This window comes from Rhinoderma darwinii, chromosome 7, assembly GCF_050947455.1.
Source record: "Rhinoderma darwinii isolate aRhiDar2 chromosome 7, aRhiDar2.hap1, whole genome shotgun sequence".
Lineage (NCBI taxonomy): Eukaryota > Metazoa > Chordata > Amphibia > Anura > Rhinodermatidae > Rhinoderma > Rhinoderma darwinii.
The window spans coordinates 114,415,428-114,439,208 of record NC_134693.1 but is presented as its reverse complement, the minus strand read 5'-3'; the positions used below and the strand labels follow the sequence as shown (position 1 = coordinate 114,439,208).

The 23,781-nt window shown below is 43.4% G+C and overlaps 1 protein-coding gene across 1 annotated transcript in view; it reads left to right on the top strand.

Annotated features, from left to right (window-relative positions):
- The window catches only part of LOC142657348 (protein Wnt-7a), a 78,625-nt gene that overhangs the window by 28,484 nt on the left and 26,360 nt on the right, over positions 1-23,781 (top strand). The window contains exon 3 of the mRNA XM_075832368.1: positions 780-1,051. Within this exon, the coding sequence (XP_075688483.1) occupies positions 780-1,051 (272 nt within the window). The remainder of the gene's footprint in view (positions 1-779; positions 1,052-23,781) is intronic.

The window sequence follows — 23,781 nt, the reverse complement described above, 5'->3', positions numbered from 1 at the left end:
ATAATAGAAGTAATTTTGTCACTACCTCTGAATTTCATTTTGTTCCTACTCATCTAAAATAAAGGACAATTGCTACCCATATATACTGTATTCTCTAGAAGGGTGAATGTAGGCTCACCGGCAACAGCAATGTGTTAGGCAGGCCCCAGAAACCAATATTTTTGGGACAGTCCGCTGAATCATTTTCATATTCTCAACATTTTTATAATTCATCTCTTGTTTGGTCCCAGAGACATGACCCTCGTGATTTGCTTTAGGCCCTATTCACACAGAGTTTTTTTTTAACATGTTTCTGACGCAGAAACTGCGTCGGAAAACGCACCAAAAAACGTCCGAAAATGCTTCTCATTGATTTCAATGCCTGCAAAAAACTCAATGTCCCAGTTTAACGCTGCTGGTTCTGATACATTGTTTGAGGTTTACGCCTCATGCACACGATCGTGTGTGCCGTCTAAGTCTGGTTAGTGATCCGAGGAAAGATAGGTTGTATCTTTCCTCGGATCAGAGACTCGGACCATTTTTCACGGACCTGATTCACCTGCTAAAGTGAATGGGTCCGTGAAGACTATTGGGTGCCACTCGGATGCCATCAAAAACGGCCCGAGTAGCACAACAGTCATGTGCAAGAGACCTTAGAGTGCACTTCCGTTATGCCAAAATATTCTATATTTGATGGAATTGATGTTTTATATTATTATTTTTTAAATTTGACCATTAAGTAACCTTATTGTACCCATCATTGCCTAGTTGTGTTTGACATACCCTTTCTTACTCTACAGGCAGCAGAGAGGCAGCATTTACATATGCCATCATTGCAGCTGGCGTAGCCCATGCCATCACGTCTGCTTGTACTCAAGGAAACATGAGTGACTGTGGGTGTGACAAGGAAAAACAAGGACAATTCCATAGGGAAGAAGGCTGGAAATGGGGAGGCTGCTCTGCTGACATCCGTTACGGATTAGTGTTTTCCAAGGATTTTGTGGACTCCAGAGAGATCAAGCAGAATGCACGGACTCTCATGAATTTGCACAACAATGAGGCGGGACGTAAGGTATGTCTTATATCACGTCATCTGAGTTTGATTGTGATTGAGCGCCATAGACCCTTTATCTATCCTTTATTCTACTTATCAGTTGAGACATTAGGTTTTATCCTTGAATGGGGACAGTATCTCTACTTTAAAGTATAACCTGGTTCCAATGGTTGCACTCATCACCAGCTTCAGCAGACAGGACTATTTGCGAGTTCAGATCCTTTAAGCCCTATACCATATCCAATTTTGGCCGGTGAAGCGAGCGCCGATCAACAAGACAGCTTTTTGATCGGAACTTGTTTGCTCCTGTCACAAGGAGTTATGTATGGGGACGAGCCGTCTTTACTCCGATCGCTCGTCCCCATACATTATTATCACGTCGGCAGCGCGTCTCCCTCTTTACAGGGAGATGTGCTGCCGACAACGATAACATTTGACTTTTTTAAAACAATGCAATCAGCCAATGAACGAGTATTTGCTCGATCATCTGCTGATCGCTGCCCTGTTTACACAGGGCAATTATCGGCAACGATCATTCTACGAACGATCATTTGCCCGATAATTGCCCACTGTAAAACCCCCTTTACTGTCCAGAATAGGATATCAATAGATTTCTATGTAAGATGAAAAGCACAGCAGATTTAAGACGCACTTTAACGCATAGACTTTAATAAAGTGAACACACGGGAATAGGTTGCAGACCTCATACAGTACTTGTTCCTGATCGAATATATAACCTTCCATATTTTTAAGCTTGGTGAAGGATGAAGACTAAATTGAATTGTTGCTACTTCCTGTAAATATGGATATGTAAAAGTTATGAAAGCTTCTTTGCATCTTTTGGAGGCTTGTTCGTCTCATATCATTTCTGTACATTTTTATGATTGGCTTCAGGGACATGCCCAGTTCCATCTTTTTATGGAGCTACTTTTTGACCAGTTCCCAGTGGAAGCAACTACATTAAACCAGTATTCAGTGTTTTAATTTTGTAGAAACATCCCACACATTTAAAGAGGACTTGTCACCCCTCCTGATAGGTCTATTTCATATGGTCTGTTCCTCTGTTTTTCCTCCTTAGAATTTCTGAATAAATTGACAACTGGGTGTTACCATTCCCCTTGTCAAAGGGGCGTGTCCCTACACAGTCTCACTCTGTTAGCACTGATTGGACATTGTCAATCTGTGTAGAGACACACCCCCAACTGGTAATATCCAGTTGTCAATGCATTCATACATTTCTAGGAGGAATAACAGAGGATCAGCACAGCATAGAGTTCTAAGAAAAGATGCTCCAAATTTGTTATTTCATTAGGAATACAATTGTTTATTAAAGAAGACATGTCAGGAGAGGTGACAGGTCCTCGATATGTTATGACTGTCTCTGGGATTGGACAGATTGGTTTAAACAGAGGTCTCCAACCTTTTGTGTGTTCTTAAGCCACTTTTAAAAGCAACAGGTCATGACAAAGTCATATGGCTCTTACACCAGTGTTAACTGTTAGTGATATGGTTGTGCCCTGGTACCAAATTCTAGTAATGTTATGGTATCCCTCTTCCCACTAGGGCTCCCAAGCCACTAGTTGGGGACCACTTAGATTGAAGGGGACAGTAACTATACTATAGACTTTCAGTTGAAATTGTAAAACAACATTTAATATCTGTCTAATAATAAGCATTACTGTCCACTTTATACTTAGGCAACATTTTGCACTCAATAGGGCAGAGTTATTAGGGCTGCCATTTCATATGCCAGTCTTAGTATGAAGCCCGCAGGAGTAAGATGCGGCTAATTTATTGAGAGTCGCACTTCTCTTAAATTTGTTGCATCTTCTGCTGTCCTTGCGCCAAAAAGGAAAATCTACGTCAGCTATCAGCTAGCATAGATTTCCCCTAAAATTTACGCCAGTTTCTGGTGTAAATTATAGTAAATGTATCGGGCCGCGAGTGGCTCTGCCCCTTCGGCTAAGCTCCATCCACTTTTTAAAGTGGCGTGAGTGGCGTAAATGCATCAACAGTTGAATTTTTTGTGCAAATTGCGACTTTAAAAATAAAATCAAATTTTGAAAGTTTATTCATAAAATATTTCAATCAGAATTATTTGAAATCTTGGCATACTGCACCAAAAAATCGAAATGCTCCACATTTTGGTATGTTGAATACAATATATAACATCTGGTCCTAGTTATGGTTTGTCTGTACAAACCATTGTCATAACGCAGGTTAATTGTGTTTGAGCCACCCCACAATCTGGCTCTAAAATGGATCTGTCTACATACAGTAGATCATGCCAAACCATGGACGCATATTAATCTTAATCAAATTATTCTATGACGAAAGTCACTGCCGGCAGGAATAAGAATATATATCAAGAGTCTTGGACCGCTAGGAAATCTGCGTTTTTCAGGTTGTAAAAATTCTGAGTATTATTGCTGACCTCATCCCAAATAAACAGTGATAAACATCCATGTTATTGTCTTTCTACCATTGTACAGTTGGGAATCCTCTTTGACATGATTGATCTCAATGGACAACACAAGTAGTTGTACCCTGTGACGGACCTGGTTCTAGCCAGTATGATGAAATTCGAGATAATTATTTAGTACAGACCTGACCATCGTGGAGTTCAGAGGTAGAAAATTCCCTTAGATAACAATTTAGAAAACACATATTAGATTACAAAAACTTGCAGCATAGTAGCATATTTAAAAAGGTTGTGCGCTTGGCCACCCCGTTTTCTTTTATAATGGTCCCTCGACAATAAGCTGATCACAGAGTTTCCCGCGGGGAGCACCAGCAGTCAGCTGTGATCTGTGGGGAATACAGCAGAAACTGTGCATTTAAATGAATGGGATGACTGTGTAATGCAAGGACGTACTGGGTCATCCAGAGTGAGATGCTCTTTGTTGCCGCTCTGCTCTGTGACTAAAAGATCCATGATGAGCGACTCCCCTCTTATTCCCTGGGGTAAATTCTATGTCTAATAGTCTATCCTGTTTGGTTTAATCCACCTGTTATTGATTACATCTATGCATCCAGGATACATAGAAGCTGTATGTCCAAAAGAAAAAAAACATTTTTGTAATAAAAAACAATTACAAAGTTGTATAAAATACTTTGGTACATTGTTTTATTTTTTTTTAAAAAGTGTTCAAAGTTTTGCATAGCCTTTAACTTAAATCCTAATATTTAAAGTTTCTAGATATATACACATCATCCAAATTTTATACTAAATCAGATTTTAGTGTTATGCTTCATATTCAGTATATAGGGCCTTACACCAGCCCTGTTGTCTCACCTTACTTGCTCCTCTGTGTTTTATTGTTTTTCCGCTGGTTTCCCATTGCACTTGACAAGACTTGGTGCATCTTCAAGTAATGTGTGGGGCAGACTTTACTTGCTATGTATTGTGTCTGAAATAGCCTATCTGAAGCACTGGTACAAAAAGGATTGGGTCAGGCTAAGTGCAGGGGAAAATCTGTGGAAAATTTGAGAAAATTGCGGAACAAGGGAGGTCAGCCTGGGAGGTGGGCCAGAATCAAGTCCGGCTCCAGGTCTGTGTGGGCACTTAGGCAACAATTTTGAGGGCCCCCTTAATTCACGCAGGTCTTGTGGAGGCGTTCTCATTATGCAGTGGTTAGTACCTACCAAAAGTGGTTTAAGGAAGGACAACCGGTAAACTGGCGACAGGGTCACCGGTTATGTGTCATTGATGCGACTGGGGAGCGGAGGCTAGCCTGTCTGGTCCGATCCCGCTGAAGAGCTATGGTTGCACAAATTGCTGAAAAAATTAAGGCTGGCTATGATGTAAAGTTGTATGAAACATTGTGCATCACAGCTTTCTGCATTTGTGGCTGTGTTGGGGCTGACTGGTCTGAATGAACATTATGACCCCTTTTCACTGCTAAAAGTGCCTACAATAGGCATGTGAGCATTAGACCTAGACCATGGATCAATTGAAGAAGGAGGCCTGGTCTGATCACGTTTTTTTTACATGATGTGGATGGCTGGGTGCATGTGGGTGGCTTACATAGGGAAGAGAAGGCACCAGGATTCACTATTGGAAGAAGGGAAGTCAGCGGAGGTAGTATGATGCTATGGGCAATGTTCTGTTCGGAAATCTTGGTTCCTGGCATATAAGTGGATGTTACTTTGACACGTACAACCTACCTAAAAATAGTTTCAGACCAAGCAAACCCCTTCATGGCAACTGTATTCCCTAATAGAATGAAGAAGGGCGCCATTATTCACAGCAATAGACGTTGCCTATGAGAGCGTGTCCTCACAAGGCACATACTAATTAGGAAATATCCCTTAAACTTTTTAGCACCAAGGCAATCCGAATGATCTAATGAAGGTCTTGCTAGAACGAAAGCGTTCATAAATAATATTGTGGATTCCAAAATAAAAATTCAACTTTTCAACAAGAACCCAAGTTTTATATTATCATATATATATATATTGCCATACTTTATACTGCATATAAATAATGCTGCCCATATGTTGTATACATAAATAATATATATTGAACACACACATAATGTACCATATATTTTATACTTAAAAAAAATACAGCTATACATTGTACACACAAAAATTGTAATTATATACTGTACACAAATAATGCTGCCATGTACTGTACCTATGCAATGTTTGGGTCATAGACGTTCAATTAACCTGTATTCCAATTTCCTCAGGTTTACAAGTAAAAGTGATAAATGTCAAATGAGCACAGTTCCTAGCTGAGTGCTTCTCCCTACATTCTAGCGATCTGTAGGGGTCTCAATACCATCACCCACATGACATTATGCCATGGCAGAACTTCTTTTTTTAATACGATAGCAACCCTATATGTATACACATATAGACACATATATATATATATATATATATATATATATATATATATATATATATATATATATACACTACCGTTCAAAAGTTTGGGGTCACCCAGACAATTTTGTGTTTTAAAGCTCCTCTAAACAGCAAAACTGTTTACAGCGGTGCTAACATAATTGCACAAGGGTTTTCAAGTGTTTTCTAATCATCCATTAGCCTTCTAACACAGTTAGCAAACACAATGTACCATTAGAGCACTGGAGTGATGGTTGCTGGAAATGGGCCTCTATACACCTATGTAGATATTGCATTAAAAACCAGACGTCTGCAGCTAGAATAGTAATTTAGCACATTAACAATGTATAGAGTGTACTTCTGATTAATTTAATGTTATCTTCATTGAAAAAAACTGTGCTTTTCTTGCAAAAATAAGGACATTTCTAAGTGACCCTAAACTTTTGGACGGTAGCGTATATATATCTATATATATATATATATAGACACACTTATACAGATATACATATATTGGTATAGGTGTAAAACTGACGGCAACCAGATTTATTCTCTTCAAACACGGTAAAACAGTTTTACAACACAGTGCAAAAATACATCCTAGGCCGTCCAGCCATTAACTAAATACTTAGGCCAGATTCACACAAACAAGTGAAAACTCGGATGTGAAAATTTTTTGTTTTTCACGTCCAAGTTGCACCCGTGCGGGTCCTGTTTTCAAGGATCCCCATAGACTTGAGTCTATGGAGGGATCCGTAGAAACGGAAAAAAATAGGACATGTTCTATTTTTCAACGGACCCTTCACACGGTCCGTTGAAACAACGGCATGTGAACAGCCCCATTGAAATACATGCATATTTTAATTTGTTTTAACGGCTGTCACACGGACGTATACTACGTTTGGCTGAATTCGGCCTTAGAATTTCACACTCACTATGAGACTCTGGGCCTATAACCCAGTACCTCAAACATGCACAGTTATCCATACCAGTATCATGGTTTCCACAGGCTGGACTGAACTGCAATGTCAGACATAGCACTTGGTTAAGAGGGGCACTGTTAGCCCGTTTTTCTTTACTTTTTTCTTTTATTTTTACAATCTTTTTATTGAATTTTAATATCACTCAACATCCAAATAATATTTTACTAGCGATAACATTTCTATTATAATATTGGTTCTATCTACAATTAGGGGTTCAAAACCCTCTTATGAGTTGAAAGTAAAAGCATAATAAAGTGCGATAGTTTATAATAATACAGTAGTCTCAGATCCACTGACTCTGTAGGATCTCTTCCTAGTAGAGCTGGAATGTGAATGTACAGTATACATAATAACTATTTAGATCATTCACTTTCACTTGTGTTAGTTTTGCAGCAACTTTCATTTGTATTCAGCCATGTCTGATAATGATAGAGTATTTCTTTCCTGTTGGGTTTGTAAAATGAAATGATTTAGAATTTGGGAGTTGCCTTTATCTCTGGGTCAGATGCAGCATTTCCTGAAGAATGAAGTCAAGGATTCAACAATGGCAGCTGAGAGAGGCTAATTTTTCATTTCTTGTGGCAGTCTCATTTGGCCAAGAAAAGTCCTAGTGAGGCAGGAAAAGAATCCCGGCCCCCGTATTGCTTTTGGATTCTTTGCACTTAGCACAGTCTGTCAGTATGACCTCACACATTAGGAGGGATATGTTACACTACAGTCAACGCTTATGTGGGATGTTGATTTCTTATTGTTAACTTGAGCAGCGTTGCTTGCTGTGAAATGGATTAATATTTTATGTAAACATGTTTATAGTTATGGTTAAAAAAGAAAAATAACCTGTACAATATTTTTATGCAAATAGTATAATTTCCAGTGTCACCCTCCTTGGGCTTCTTCATGCTTTGTTGTTTAACAACCTTGATTTAAAGGTTAGGTTTAAATGAGGGGTGTAAGGTCCGCGGCCATAGACCGCAGACTCCTCTCATCCTTCCGACGCCTTCCTTCCCAGAGATGCCAACACATGCGGCCGTCCTGGCCTGCAGTGACCACTAGGGTGCATGCTCGAGCTCAGTCCCGGCCTTACAGGGCCAGCGTGCACACATGTTTAGAATTGTCTAATCACCCTGGACTATAAGAAGCGCCCTGCCCCTTGACTCATTGCCTGAGCGTTGTTGTGTTACCCGTGTTAGTCTTGCAAATGGTCCCTTAGTGTTTTCCAGTTCCCAGTGTTCCCGTTCCTACTACCTGTATCCTGTATCCCGTGTTACCTTGTTCCTGTACCTTAGAAAGTTGGAGTTGTGTTGTGCCACCGATCACGTCTGCTATGTTACACCACGCCTGGTGTCTGCTGCCAAGATCCCATCCGAGCCTAACCATCGCTACTGTCTGAACTACCACAGGTACCCTTACTCGGACTATAGACTTTACTTGGTACACTGTGTGGCCAGCTGCTATCCCGGTATGGCGGTACAGCCCAGTGGGTCTACATACTTACAGATAGTGACAAGGGGTATGAGTTTAGAAAATGGAAGCATTTTTTCAGAAACAGCGCCACTCTTGTCCATATGTACTAAAACAGAGTAAAAAAGACACGGCGCCACATAGTGCAGATCAGTAAGTAATGTAGGAGAGCAAGAAAAGAATACGTGCTCACCTTGTAGTTGTGAATACTGGCAGGTATTACACTTGTAATATGGAGGTACACTGTGTCATGTGGAGGAAAGCTCCTGCCCGGTCCCATACGCAACGACCATAAGGAGTTGCCGGTAGTGATAAATGGAACAAGGGAAAAGAGGGACCACAAAGGCGCTGCTTAATAATGAAATGAACCCAAGTTCATGTTTAATGGAGGGTAAATGATAAGAAAGATGCTACGCGTTTCAACGCCGGACCGGCATCTTCATCAGGCAAGTGGAATGCATACAAATAACAAAGGTATATATATATATATATATATATATATATATATATATAGACATGATAGCACTTTGTAATTATACTAATTGGACTAATTCAATTGCGCGCTGTGCTGCCTCACTTCTCAGAAAGCCGAGCGAGCGGTGTATAGACTCATAGACTTTCTATATAGCCCGTACACCACTCTCTCGGCTTTTCAACAAAGCCGGTTAGAAAATAAGCGGCGCAAGCATTTCTGTTGCTTCGCTTTAACGATCAGTGGAGGTATTAGTGCTTGGATCTCCACTGTACAAAACTTCTGACATGTCACTAGGACATATCAAAAGTTTTATAAAAGTTTAGTTACACTTTAGCTCTTTAGGATCCATACACACAGCCGTATTACAGATATATGTTGTACTGATTCATAATACGACTCACATTGTCTTCTATGGGCCCACGCTGTGCCTCCTTATACCTCCAATTTTATATGAAGGTCCACCAATGTTTTTACTCAAGGATTTATATGGAATACTTGTGAAAAACATTGGGTAATGTTCTAACCCATGCCGTATTACAGCAGTATTGTTCACTAGAAGCATTGATTCTTCTAGAGAAGAATATGATGTCTTGTGGAGGCACTAAACATTTGTAGGGAGAGAGGGGACATTAAATCAAACTTACCCTCATTTCTTTTCGAACCGGCCCTGACACTGTGACGGGGAGTGAGAGTGCAGAGAGGCCGGGCACTGAAGGCGGTGGAGTCCTGTTGTGTGAGAAAGAGATGAGGCAGGACTTTGGTGAGGGTGGAGCTGTATGGTCAGATCAGGGAGATGAGGGAAAAGCTAAGATAATAGTTCAGGGAGCAGGAAGAGCGAGGGAGGGAGTGGTGTTGAGGAGGAGAGATACAGTTGGAAAGAAGAAGTTCGCCAGAGAGGGATTAGAGAACATAATAGAGTCTTAAACACCCTAAAGGCCCCATAACACCGGCCGATTTTGGCCAGTGCAGCGAGCGATAATCAACGAGACAGCTCGTTGATCGGCACTCATCTGCTCCTGTCACAAGGAGCTATGTATGTGAACAAGCGGTTGTTACTCCGATCGCTCGTCCCCATACATTATTATCATGTTGGCAGCGCGTCTCTCTTTTTATACAGGCAGAAGCGCAGCCGACAACGATAACGATACGATCAGCAGATAATTGAGCGTTTGATCGTTCATCTGCTGATTGCTGCCCTGTTTACACAGGGCAATTATCAGCAACGAGCATTCTATGAACGATTGTTTGCCCGATAATTGCCCAGTGTAAAACCCCCTTTAAAGTCAACAACATCAGAAGAAGAAATAAAAAGTATTGTGAGTGAACAACAATATCACCCTTATTGTATATATTTGACCCCTGCTCTGGAAATTAAACAATTAGAATAAAGTTGTCCATTTCTAGAGAGAAAAATGAATCCCAGTAATAAAAGGGACCATTCCCTCAGCAAATTAAATTTGGTGGCACATAATACCATGTCACAGAAGAGATACTCCAACATAACCCTAGAAAATTGGAGTTCAACACAGAGTAATAAACCCAGCTAGATAACCCATAAATTGGGGTCAAGTTGTCCCCACATTATAGTGCGTAGTCTGAGAGATACTTACAATAATAACTGCGCATACTCTTTCTCAAGGAATATTCTATCTACCAACATTTCTAAGTTTATATATGTTTATCTTCGTTCCTGTTGGACTATAAATAAATAAAATTATCCGAATTCTTAGTTGATTACAAATATTTATTCCTGATTATTGGATTACAGTTTAGATTTATCCATATTCCCAGTGGATTACAAGTATACAGGGCCGCCATCAGGAATTTCAGGGCCCCCTACAGCTAAATTTTCTGGGCCCCCCTACCGTGGCACCGCCTGTTAACGGTACTCCGTCCAGCACTATATCATGGTACCCAGGGCCGCCATCAGGGGAGGTATTAGGGGTACTGATGTGAGAGGCCCGGCCAAACCTAATTGAAAGGGGGGCCCGGTAACTGCCGCGACTTGCCTTTGGTAGAAAAAAAACAGGCCCCTGCAATGGGGCCCGTTTTTTTCACCAAAAGAATGTCGTGAGCTGCGTGCCCCCCTTTCAATTAGGTTTGGCCGGGCCTCTCACATCAGTACCCATAATACCCCCTCTGATGGCGGCCCTGGGTAGCATGGGGGTCGACATGGGGGCCGTCAAACACTGCCGCCCGTGCGACCGATCGCGCGCACCCGCAAACTCCCGCGCATGCGCACCCGCGACCGCCTGGAACCGCGCACCGAATTTTGAGGCAGATTTTGACCTGCCCACACTATCTTGCCGCGTTTTTTGCCCGCGGCGATTGAGGACAGCAGACAAAAAACGCAGGGAAAAATGCATTTTCTGCCTCCCATTGATTTCGATGGCAGGTCAGAGGCAGAACCGCGGCAAGAAAGGACGTGCTGCTTTTTCTTTTTTCCGCGACTGGCTCCCATTGATTTCAGAATAAATCAATGGGAGGCGGTTTTGGAAGTTTTTTGGTGCTGATTCTGACGCAGTGTCCGAGTCAATATCAAGGCCCAAAAACTCTGTGAACTGGGCCTTATTGTTAGGGCTTATTCGGACGAACGTGTAATACATCCGTGCAACGCGCGTGATTTTCACGCGCCTCGCACGGACCTATGTTACTCTATGGGGCCGTTCAGACTGTCAGTGATTTTCATGCAGCGTGTGTCCGCTGCGTAAAACTCACGACATGTCCGATATTTGTGCATTGTTCGCGCATCACGCACCCATTGAAGTCAATGGGTGTGTGAAAATCACGCCCAGCACTTCCGCAGCCGTATAAACTATGAATGAAAACAGAAACATACAAACAGAGTGTCATAATGATGGCGGCTGCGCGAAAATCACGCAGCCGCGCATCATACGCTGCTGACACACGGAGCGGTTATGGACCTTTTGCATGCGCAAAACGCCACGTTTTTGCGCACACAAAAAGCACACGCTTGTGTGAATCCGGCCTTAGGGTAGGAACACACTAGGCATGAACACTGCGGATTTTATGCAACACATTTTATTGTGGAAAATCCGCAGCGTATTACAGTCGCAGCAGAGTGGATGAGATTAGAACAAATCTCATCCACACGCTGCAAAAAAAATGGACCTGCAGTGTGGCTTTTTAAGCCGCAGCGTGTCAATGTATTCTGTGGAATCGCCGCTCCTCTGTTGCGGAAATGCTGCGGTTCTGCCGCAAAAATCACACATGAGAAAAAAAAAAGGTACTTTTTTACATTTATAAAAAAGTTTAGACTTGCCCCGGCCGTAGTCCTGGTGACGCGATCCTCTATTCTTAGTGCAGCCCCGCCTCCTGTCATGACGTTTCATCCCATGTGACTGCTGCAGGTCACATGGTCTACAGCGTCATCCCAGGAGGCGGGGCTACGTTCAGAAGAGAGAGATGCGTCACCAGGACTACGGCCGGGGTAAGTCGAAACTTTTTTTTCCCTGCAGGATTCCCGCAGCGGACACGCCTCACGAAACCTGCGCCACTATTTGGTGCGGTTTTGCTGGCGGAATTCCCTGCGGCTACCGGGGCGGATAAGCTGTGTAGTTTTACTCAGCATATCCGCCTAGTGTGTTCCTTATGATGTCGCTCCTGGAGCTGCTGCCGGTCTCTAAATAGGCAGTTGGTCCAGTAGAATTTGGAATTATTTTTTTTTGTGAACCAGCTTAAAAAAATCCAAAACTTTTGTGTTAGGGCCTGTTCACATCACCGTTCGCTTCCGTTCCGTCTGAGGTTTCCGCCGGGTGAACCCCGCAACGGAAAGTGAAAGTGACAGCTTCCGTTTCCGTCACCATTAGCGCAGTCGACTACGCTATTGATTCCGTCCGAAAACCTGCCGGAATGGTGACGAACGGAAACCATTAGCGATGTTTCCGTCACAATTGAGATCAATGGTGACTGAAACGGAAGCTGTGCTGTCACTTTCACTTTCCGTTGCGGGGTTCACCCGACAGAAACCTCAGACGGAACCCCGGAGCGGAAGCGAACGGTGATGTGAACAGGCCCTAACACAAAAGTTTTGTGTTTTTTTAAGCTGGTTGACAAAAAAAAATAATTCCAAATTCTACTGGACCAACTGCCTATTTAGAGACCGGCAGCAGCTCCAGGAGCGACATCATAAGGAACACACTAGGCGGATATGCTGAGTAAAACTCCACAGCTTATCCGCCCCGGTAGCCGCAGGGAATTCCGCCAGCAAAACCGCACCAAATAGTGGCTCAGGTTTTGTGAGGCGTGTCCGCTGCGGGAATCCTGCAGGGAAAAAAAAGTTTAGACTTGCCCCGGCCGTAGTTTAGGTGACGCATCTCTCTCTTCTGAACGTAGCCCCGCCTCCTGGGATGACGCTGTAGACCATGTGACCGCTGCAGCAGTCACATGGGATGAAACGTCATGACAGGAGGCCGGGCTGCGCTAAGAATAGAGGATCGCGTCACCAGGACTACGGCCGGGGCAAGTCTAAACTTTTTTATAAATGTAAAAAAGTACCTTTTTTTTTTCTCATGTGTGATTTTTGCGGCAGAACCGCAGCATTTCCGCAACAGAGGAGCGGCGATTTCACAGAATACATTGACATGCTGCGGCTTAAAAAGCCAGACTGCAGGTCCATTTTTTTTGCAGCGTGTGGATGAGATTTGTTTAAATCTCATCCACTCTGCTGCGACTGTGATACGCTGCGGATTTTCCACAATAAAATGTGTTGCATAAAATCCGCAGTGTTCATGCCTAGTGTGTTCCTACCCTAAGGCCGGATTCACACAAGCGTGTGCTTTTTGTGTACGCAAAAACGTGGCGTTTAGCGCATGCAAAAGGTCATAACCGCTCCGTGTGTCAGCAGCGTATGATGCGCGGCTGCGTGATTTTCGCGCAGCCGCCATCATTATGACACTCTGTTTGTATGTTTGTAGCACGTGGTGCTTTTCTGTTTTCATTCATAGTTTATACGGCTGCGGAAGTGCTGGGCGTGATTTTCACGCACCCATTGACTTCAATGGGTGCGTGATGCGCGAACAATGCACAAATATCGGACATGTCGTGAGTTTTACGCAGCAGACACACGGACACACGCTGCGTGAAAATCACTGACAGTCTGCACGACCCCATAGAGTAACATAGGTCCGTGCGAGGCGCGTGAAAATCACGCGCGTTGCACAGATGTATTACACGTTCGTCTGAATAAGCCCTAACAATAAGGCCAAGTTCACAGAGTTTTTGGGCCTTGATATTGACTCGGACACTGCGTCAGAATCAGCACCAAAAAAACTTCCAAAACCGCCTCCCATTGATTTAATCTGAAATCAATGGGAGCCAGTCGCGGAAAAAAGAAAAAGCAGCACGTCCTTTCTTGCCGCGGTTCCGCCTCTGACCTGCCATCGAAATCAATGGGAGGCAGAAAATGCATTTTTCGCTGCGTTTTTTGTCTGCTGTCCTCAATCGCAGCGGGCAAAAAACGCAGCAAAAAACGCGGCAAGATAGTGTGGGCAGGTCAAAATCTGCCTCAAAATTCTTTAAGGGATTTTGAGGCAGATTTTTTCGGCCTGCAAAATACTCTGTGTGAACAGGGCCATACATAAACAGCACTTTTTGACACTTTACTCACCGTGTCAGAAGAGCTGCTCCCACTCCAGTCCTCTTCAGGCGATGTCTTCGGTCCAGATGTCGTCCTTCACCTCCAGGCTCCAGAAAATGGCGGGGATCGTAGAACTGCCGCCGCGCAACAACTAGACTCCTCCCCCTCTCCTTACGCAGCCACGCTCTGGAGAAAGAGGAGGAGGCGGAGTCGAACGAGGAGGACGAGGACGAGGAGGCGGAGTCGGAGGAGGACGAGTCGGAGGCGGGCCAGCAGGTAAGTAGACTGCGCCGCTGTCCAGTGTGGCTGTCCTTCCCCCTATATCTTGTGTTGCGGGCGCACCGCCTCCCTCTCGGCGGCGCGCCTGGTCGTTCGCGCGTGGGCGCGTGCGCTTGCGGTCGTTCGCGCGCGGTCGCGCGCTCGCTCGTATGCGCGCTCGCTCGTACGCGCGCAAGCGGGCGGTGTTTCGCGGCGGTGATAAGAGGGGGGCCCGCAGCTCACGGCGGTGTTTCACGAGAGGGGGGCCCGCAGCTCACGACATTGTTTTGGTGAAAAAAACAGGCCCCATTGCAGGGGCCTGTTTTTTTCTACCAAAGGCAAGTCGCGGCAGTTGCCGGGCCCCCTTTCAATTAAGTTTGGCCGGGCCCCCTACACTACTACCCCTAATACCCCCCTGATGGCGGCCCTGCAAGTATATATCTATATGTTCATTCCTATTGGATAACAGAAAATAGACTTTTCCGCATTCTTAGTGGATTACAATTTAAGATATAGGACACCATCATAAATAGACACTTTGAATTCTAAGAAAATAGAAAACAGTGCACTGTAGGAAGTTGCTTAAACACTCTGTTGTAAATATTTCTTTATGTTAATAAATTTTAAATTCTTTCATTTACTTGTGTGGTCACTATAACTTGGCGTCACAAACAGGATAGAGAAAAAAAAAGAAAAAAAATACAACAGAAGGAGTTACATCTTCGTCAGTGCCTACACCAACTATGGTACCTTTTGGTACTCTCCTCACCCTTCTACTCAAATTTAATGGATCCAACCTGCTCCTGGAAGATTGGAGGGAGAGAATAGAAGGTGCTGCCCGACTCTATAATATTGCTCTTAATCTCAAAGCAGAATTGGCATTAAATGCATTGGAAGGTGAAGCCCGTCGTACAGTACTACTGTTACCAGAAGAAGAGAGACGTACTTTCAATCAAATTAGCCAAGTTTTAGAAGGCGTCTATGGAGATACAACATCAGTGAGCGTATTAATAAAAAGGTTTTTTGCCCGTTTCCAAAAAGAAGGAGAGACTTTACCACAATTTGCAAACAGACTTCACGAACTTATGGCTGCTCTGAAGCGAAAAGATAGACAAGGACTAAGAGCGTTTGGAGAAACTGAAGATGTTTTGAGAAACCAATTTATTTTAGGACTATGGAGCCTGCCGTTAAGAACTCTCAAAGATAAAGCAGACTGTGAGCCAGAATTGAACCTACATCGGTAGCCTAAGGAAGCCATAACTAAAGAAAAAGAACAACAACATGGCGCGTTTACCACTACACAACAAGTAGAATCAACTTCCACAACAGGAAAAATACTGGAAGCTTGTATAGATTCATTGGAGAATATGGTTCGGGACCTGAAGGATGTAATGACAATGTGGAAAGATGAGATGACGACACAACACAGTGACAGGGTTAGATATTGACCATCTCCCCGGTGACTAATCAAAGCCTCTAGAACAGTTAGAGGGACAGAGATTAAATGCTGGCGTTGTGGTCATGTAGGTCACTTTGCACGAAATTGCTGGAGAAGCTGTAATTACCTATCCCACTTTACAAGCCAAAGATTTAGTTGGAGAATGCCCAGTAATTACAGCAAAATGTAATGGGATCCCTTTTGAATATTTAGTCGATACTGGATATCCAGACTACAATGGCGAAAAGCGTTTTTGCACAATATTTTCCTAATTTACTTCAGGAAGATAACGCATCATGGATAGTATTAACAGCTGCTAATAATATACCAATACCTGAAGTAGGAGTGGCTCAAATGAATATTTAGTTGTGGGGTCATAATATAACCCAAAAAGAAGTGATAATTGTAGAAAAAAACGTGAATCCTTGCATTCCCATAATAATAGGGATGAGCGTCCTGAAAGACCTTGATGATCTTATGGTAAATGAAATGGGTCCAAAATATTGTAAACAGCTGCCTACCAATAAACCACCCCAAGTAGCATTACAGAGAGCCGTGAGACAATGTAGGATTCAACAAGTGCTTCAACATCTCCCAGGTAAAGTCGGACGAGTAAAGATACTAGGTACAGCTCCAATTATAGTACCGTCACAACACAAACCAGTGGTGTCAGTACCAGTAGGTACTCACTGGTTATTAAAAGGAAACACTGTTTTAGTAGAAGCTGTTTTTCAACGTGAGGAACTTGCTATTGCTCGAATATTATGTACCATGAAAGCAAGATGAGTACTTATACGAGACATCCACATATCCGAACAGACAATTCTTAGACCTTGCAAAGTAGTAGATAAACTATTTCCAGTTCCAGACAACAGTGTATTACAGGAGTCAGAATGGCAAGTCGAACCTGTGGAGTCAGAGCAGAGAGTTCTAAGAGTATGTAAACTGGTCGGATCAACAAAAAAAGGGCACAGATGGCCAAGTTTCAATATAACATCAAATACCGGTCAAGCGAAAACAATGGAAATGCTGATGCATTACCAAGAAATCCAATTGATGCTCCGGAAGGACCCACTGATGAAAAGCTAGAAGAAGTAGAAACGTCTAACTTCATAACTATTGAAAAGGAAGTACTACAAGCTTATATACAGTTGAGTGGAAATATACATGAAACATGTAATGAAGATTATACTCTGTTCCCTCGTAAAAATTGGGCCAAAACCCAGCAACAGGACTCGCTTCTATGCAAAATAATTGGGTGGTTAGAGAGGAATCATTGGCCAAATTATAAAGAGAATGAAAAACTACAACTCAAGAGATAAAAATACTATGACAATAGGATAGTCTCGTTCTGGAGGGTTACATTCTATAACGAGGAGCATAATTACCCACTGATCTGGAACCAACATGGAACAGATGAGTGAAGCAGTCCGGTGGATTCACGAGAAAAAGGGGCTCTTTGGAACAGAAAAAAAAGTTTCAATGGGTTCAGCTGTTCTATTATTATCCAGGAATAAAAGCCATTGACCAATACATCTGTACTACTTGCCGAAATTGTACTCTGGCCAAATAAACTGAGCAACATGCGCTAATACAAAATATTCAGACCACTTATCCATTACAAATGGTCTCAATAGACTTCTTACTAGTAGAAGACTCAACACAAGGGTACCGTTATGTATTGGTCATTACCAATCACTTTACCAATCATTACCGATCTCTTTTCAAAATTTTCTGTAGGAGTTCCTACCCGAGACCAAACTGCAGAGTACGCAGCTAACGCATTGTGGAAACATTTAGTCTTGCCATATGGTTGTCCTACCCGATTACATTCAGATCAAGGTGCCTGTTGCGAAGGAAGGTCATAGAAGAACTGTTTTGTATGTATCAAATTCAGAAAACACACACTACTCCATGTCACTCTCAAGGAAATTAGTGTGGGTCTACAACAATACTGTACACACTACAATTGGATACCCTCCATTCCTTTAATGTTCAGACAAAACGGACGTTGCCCAATGAATTTTATGGTACCTGAAACTCCAAGCAAAGACAAATGGAATCCGCAAACATGGGCTGAAGAATACCAAAGGCGGTTACAAGATGTGTATGAAATATTGGTACATCGATTAGACCCCAGAGAATGGTCCACAAATTTAAAATTGCATAATTTACCCTTACAAGTAGGAAAGAGAGTGTTACTTCATAATAGATCTACTAGGGACAGAGGGAAAATCCGATGGAGATGGGAACCAATACCATATGAAGTGGTAAGACAGCCAGATCCAAATTTACCAGTGTTTGAAATCAAAATTAAAGGGACTCGAGGTCCAAAGCGTGTTTTTCACTGAAACATGCTACGTCCGTGCACTTACACCAATGAATGATTAATCCAAAAGATGGACAGTATAATACCATGAAACTTAGATACTCCTGAAGAGGAAGAAGTATGGGGGCAAGCCCAAATCGAAAGAACAGGCAAACTCAATAATATCTCATCAGAAGAAATTCTTGTTCCTGGACCCATGATAGTATGACACTCACAGAGATCAAATTTGGAGTTCCACCCCCAAGATTGAAAGATTCCATCACCTTGAAGAAGATTGCTTGGACCCAGTGGCGTAACTACCGCCGTAGCAGCCGTAGCGGCTGCTACGGGGCCCGTGGCATGAGGGGGCCGGAGGCTCCGCTAGCAGCCGCTATGGCTGCTACAGCGGGACGCCACTGAAGACTACGGCAGAGCAGGGAGGTATCTCCCCGCTCTGCCATTAAACAAAAGACATGTATCCCCTATCCACAGGATAGGGGATACATGAGTGATCGCTGGCATTGATAGGGAGAACGGGGGACTGAAAGTCCCCTGAAGTTCTCCATCACAAACCTCAGACTTCCGGGGTCTGTGTCGGCAGCTCCGTAGAAATGAATGGAGCGCCGGGCGCGCTTGTGCGCATGCGTGACCCGCGCTCCTTTCATTTTTATTGAGCTGCGCAGACCCCGGAAGTCAGAGGTTAGTCATGGAGAACTTCGGGGGACTTTCAGTCCCCCGTTCTCCCTATCGCTGCCAGCGATCACACATGTATCCCCTATCCTGTGGATAGGGGATGCATGTTATTTGTAGCACACACTGTAGGTCACATTTTTTTGTGGGGTTGGGGACGCTGTATGGTGTTCCCTATGGGGGGGGCTTTATGGGGTTTCCTTCAGGGGGGCTGTATGGCGTTCCCTACAGGGGGGGCTGTATGGCGTTCCCTACAGGGGGGGGGCTATATGGCGTTCCCTACAGGGGGGCGCTGTATGGCGTTCCCTACAGGGGGGTGCTGTATGGCGTTCCCTACAGGGGGGTGCTGTATGGCGTACCCTGCAGGGGGGGCTGTATGGCGTACCCTACAGGGGGGGGGGGGCTGTATGGCATTACCTACAGGGGGGCGCTGTATGGCGTACCCTACAGGGGGGGCTGTATGGCGTACCCTACAGGGGGGGCTGTATGGCGTACCCTACAGGGGGGAACTCTATGGCGTTCCCTACAGGGGGGACTGTATGGTGTTAGCGCCATACAGTCCCCCCTGTAGATAATGCCATACAGTCCCCCCCTGTAGGTAACGCCATACAGCCCCCCTGTAGGTAACGCCATACAGCCCCCCTGTAGGTAACGCCATACAGCCCCCCCTGTAGGTAACGCCATACAGCCCCCCTCTGTAGGTGACGCCATACAGCCCCCTCTGTAGATGACGCCATACAGCCCCCTCTGTAGATGACGCCATACAGCCCCCTCTGTAGATGACGCCATACAGCCCCCTCTGTAGATTACGCCATACAGCCCCCTCTGTAGATGACGCCAAAAAGTCACCCCTGTAGATATCTACAAAGGGGGCTGTATGGCGTTATCTACAGGGAGGGCTGTATGGCGTTATCTACAGAGGGGGATGTATGGCGTTATCTACAGAGGGGGATGTATGGCGTTATCTACAGGGGGGGCTGTATGGCGTTATCTACAGAGGGGGCTGTATGCCGTTATCTACAGGGGGGGGATGTATGGCGCTATCTACAGATGGGGCTGTATGGCGTTATCTACAGAGGGGGCTGTATGGCGTTATCTACAGGGGGATGTATGGCGTTATCTACAGGGGGGCTGTATGGCGTTATCTACAGGGGGGACTGTATGGCGTTATCTACAGAGGGGGCTGTATGGTGCTATCTACAGGGGGGGCTGTATGGCGCTATCTACTGGGGGGGCTGTATGGCGTTATCTACAGGGGGGCTGTATGGCGTTATCTACAGGGGGGCTGTATGGCGTTATCTACAGGGGGGCTGTTTGGCGTTATCTACAGGGGGGGGCTGTAAAAAAGGCACTATCTACAAGGAGGGGGGGTTGTGTGACACCCAGGGGAGGGGGGGGCCCCAGTCAAAAATTTGCTATGGGGCCCACTCTTTCCTAGTTACGCCCCTGTTGGACCACAGTTGAATATAAAAGGGGGAAAAGATGTAACGAGTGAGGGGACCTTAAAGCAAACTCACACTCGTAACCCGGGTCGTTTGGCCGCGGAAGAAGATGAAGGTGATAGTTCAGAAGAAATAAAAAGTATTGTGAGTGAACAACAATATCACCCTTATTGTATATATTTGACCCCTGCTCTGGAAATTAAACAGTTAGAAGAAACTTGGCCGTCTCCGAGAGAAAAATGTATCCCAGTAATAAAAGGGACCATTCCCTCAGCAAATGAAATTTGATAGCATATTATACCGTGTCACAGAAGAGATACTCCAACATAACCATAGAAAATTGGAGTTCAACACAGAGTAGTAAACCCAACTGTTCAACCTACAAATTGGGGAGAAATTGTCCCACAGTATAGTGCGCAGTCTGTGCGTACTCTTTCTCAAGGAATATTCTATCTAACAACATATAAAAGTTTATACATGTTTATATTCATTCCTGTTGGACTATAAATAAATAAAATTATCCAAATTCTTAGTGGATTACAAAAATATATTCCTTATTATTGGATTACAGTTTAGACTTCTCCGGATTCCCAGTGGATTACAAGTATATATCTATATGTTCGTTCCTGTTGGATAACAGAAAAGAGACATCTATATTCTTAGTGGATTACAATTTAAGATATAGGACGCCATCATAAATAGACACTGTGAATTCTAAGAAAATAGAAAACAGTGCACTGTAGGAAGTTGCTTTAACACTTTGTTGTCAGTATCTCTTTGTGTGAATACATTGTTAATTCTCCCCATTACTTGTGTGGTCACTACACATTGTCACACAGATTGTCTATGTAGTATGAAACTGCAGGGACTCCATGTGCTGCCATACTAGGTCTTAGCTTTTAAACACCTAAATCATCACTGGCACAACCAAATGGTTTTAGAAATAATTTGCCAAATGGAGATCACCTGTGCAGTCAACAGGTCTGATCCATAAAAAATTGCTAAGACAAAAAGTGTCAGTGATGCCCATGGTGACCGGTCGACTTGTGTTTTCCAAAGGCATATTTGAAAATAAATGAAGGGAACTGATTGGTTGCTAACGACAACACCAACATTTTTGTAAAAGAGCTTTTTACGCGCAAGGCCTAAAGTGTTTCAAGTGATTGTAGTATAAACACACCTGTATCGGGAATGTTCCTGGCAAAACTAACTTATTAAAGATGGAAGAACTCCCCAAACAGCTCAGAGACAAAGGGGCAGATATCTTTATTTACCCCAACTTTCTAGGCATAAATACATGGAAATGATGGCATTTATGCTAAAACTCTCTATTTATAAAGCCCCTGCACCATCTCTTTCTGACACATACAAACGTATCTGTTTTTTGTCACTTTTTACTTAGAAAAGTGTCGGCAAATAACGCCAGGTCATACCTGAGGTTGTGTAGTGGACGTCAGATTCATCAATTCATGGTTCATGAATCTGGTACATGGTGCACTGGGGGAGAAATATTTGCACGGTTCACAAGTGTTAATAAATCTGCCCAATCACTGACTGTATAGTGCAGGTAATATTAAATATATTAATAATATTAAATATTATTAATATGACATTTTTATAATATTGTCCAGTACCTCTGTACATCTGTCTAGACCAAGTCATTCTTTAAGTAAGGACTGTACTGACGGGGCACTGTGGTATCTTTTCCATCTCCAAATTTTTTTTTCTTCTTTATTCATAAAAGTATCCTTAATATCCAAAGAAATAATAGCTTTAAAACCACAACAAGCAACACTTGTGTATTATATACTCCCCCACCCCACACCCTGGAGAGTGACACAGAGAGATAAAAAAAACCTCAAAAACATCACAATTAAATTGCAGTCTGAACTGTATTAGTTTATTATAGACCGGGCTTTGGCTTTTGATCTATTGGTTCCATACCTGAAAAAATTAAAACCAAGCTTTTTCAAAATGTATGACCTGATTTATCTGCTCCTCTCATTCCTCAACAGATGGAAACTGAATCGATATCCAGTATCTAACTTATCTTTTCTAGCTTGAAACAATGTCCTCATTATCCCCTTTTTTTTCATTCATAGATCCTTTCAAATTTGATCCCTCCCCTAAAATACAATCGGGTGCAAGGGCACTTGTTATATCTGTTCAACAGTATCTACTGTATCTCTCCTTTCCAATATCTCGGTAACCGTGTAATCTCAGACAACTCTAGAGCAGATAAATAAGGTCCCCATCCCCTCCTAAACATTTAGGACATTTATCTGTTCTTCTTGTACTGATTCTAACTTGTGTATAATAAAGTGTATGATAAAAAAAATGGTGTTGATCTCTGGGACACATTCAATTAAAGTCTATGTAAACTTTCAGGGGCATTTAAAAAAACAAAAAAACAAGTCAGTCTATGTGTTTGGTGTAACGTTTATGTCAGTCTTTATTAAAAATTTGTTTTACTTTACAGAGCAAATGTATCTTTCGCTGTGACCTGAATTCGGCAGTCCCGTGGACCAGATGGGCTCTGTTTCAGCAGGTCCTGCGAGTCTCTGACACACTGGATCCACCTGTAATCTATCATATATAAGTTATGAACTTAGATGTGATGGATAACAGGTGGATTCTGCGTGTCAGAGACACGCAGGACCCGCTGTCACAGAACACGTCAGTCCCGCGGACCTGCGGGGAGCAGGATTTAGCGCTACATACAGATAGCAGTATCTCAAAAAGTAAAACAATTTTTAAATAAAGTAAAAAATCTATGAGTAGTAATACGAAATTGTTCCTTCACGCTTTCCAAATAATATGTTACAGTATCATCTTTGGTGGGATTATCCCACTAAAGCAATTTATCACCTATTCACAGGATAGTTGATTGGTGTTTGATCGCTGGGGGTCCCACCGCTGGAACCCCTACCGATCCAGAGAATGGGATCCTGAGTCCCCTGTATGAGCAGAGTGGCAGGTCACGCATGCGTACGTGATAGCCTTGAACTGCACTCGGCTATCTCTGGCAGCCCCAAAGAGAATGAACAGAGCGGCAGCGCACATGCATGACCTGCCGCTCTGTTTATACAGAGGACTCCAGACCCTGTTCTCTGGACTGGTGGGGGTTTTAGCGGTGGGACTCCCAGCGATCCAACACTTATCACCTATTTTGTGGATAAGTGATACAGTAATTTGTATTATTGGGATAACGCCTTTAGGTAACGTAAATATATTATCACTATG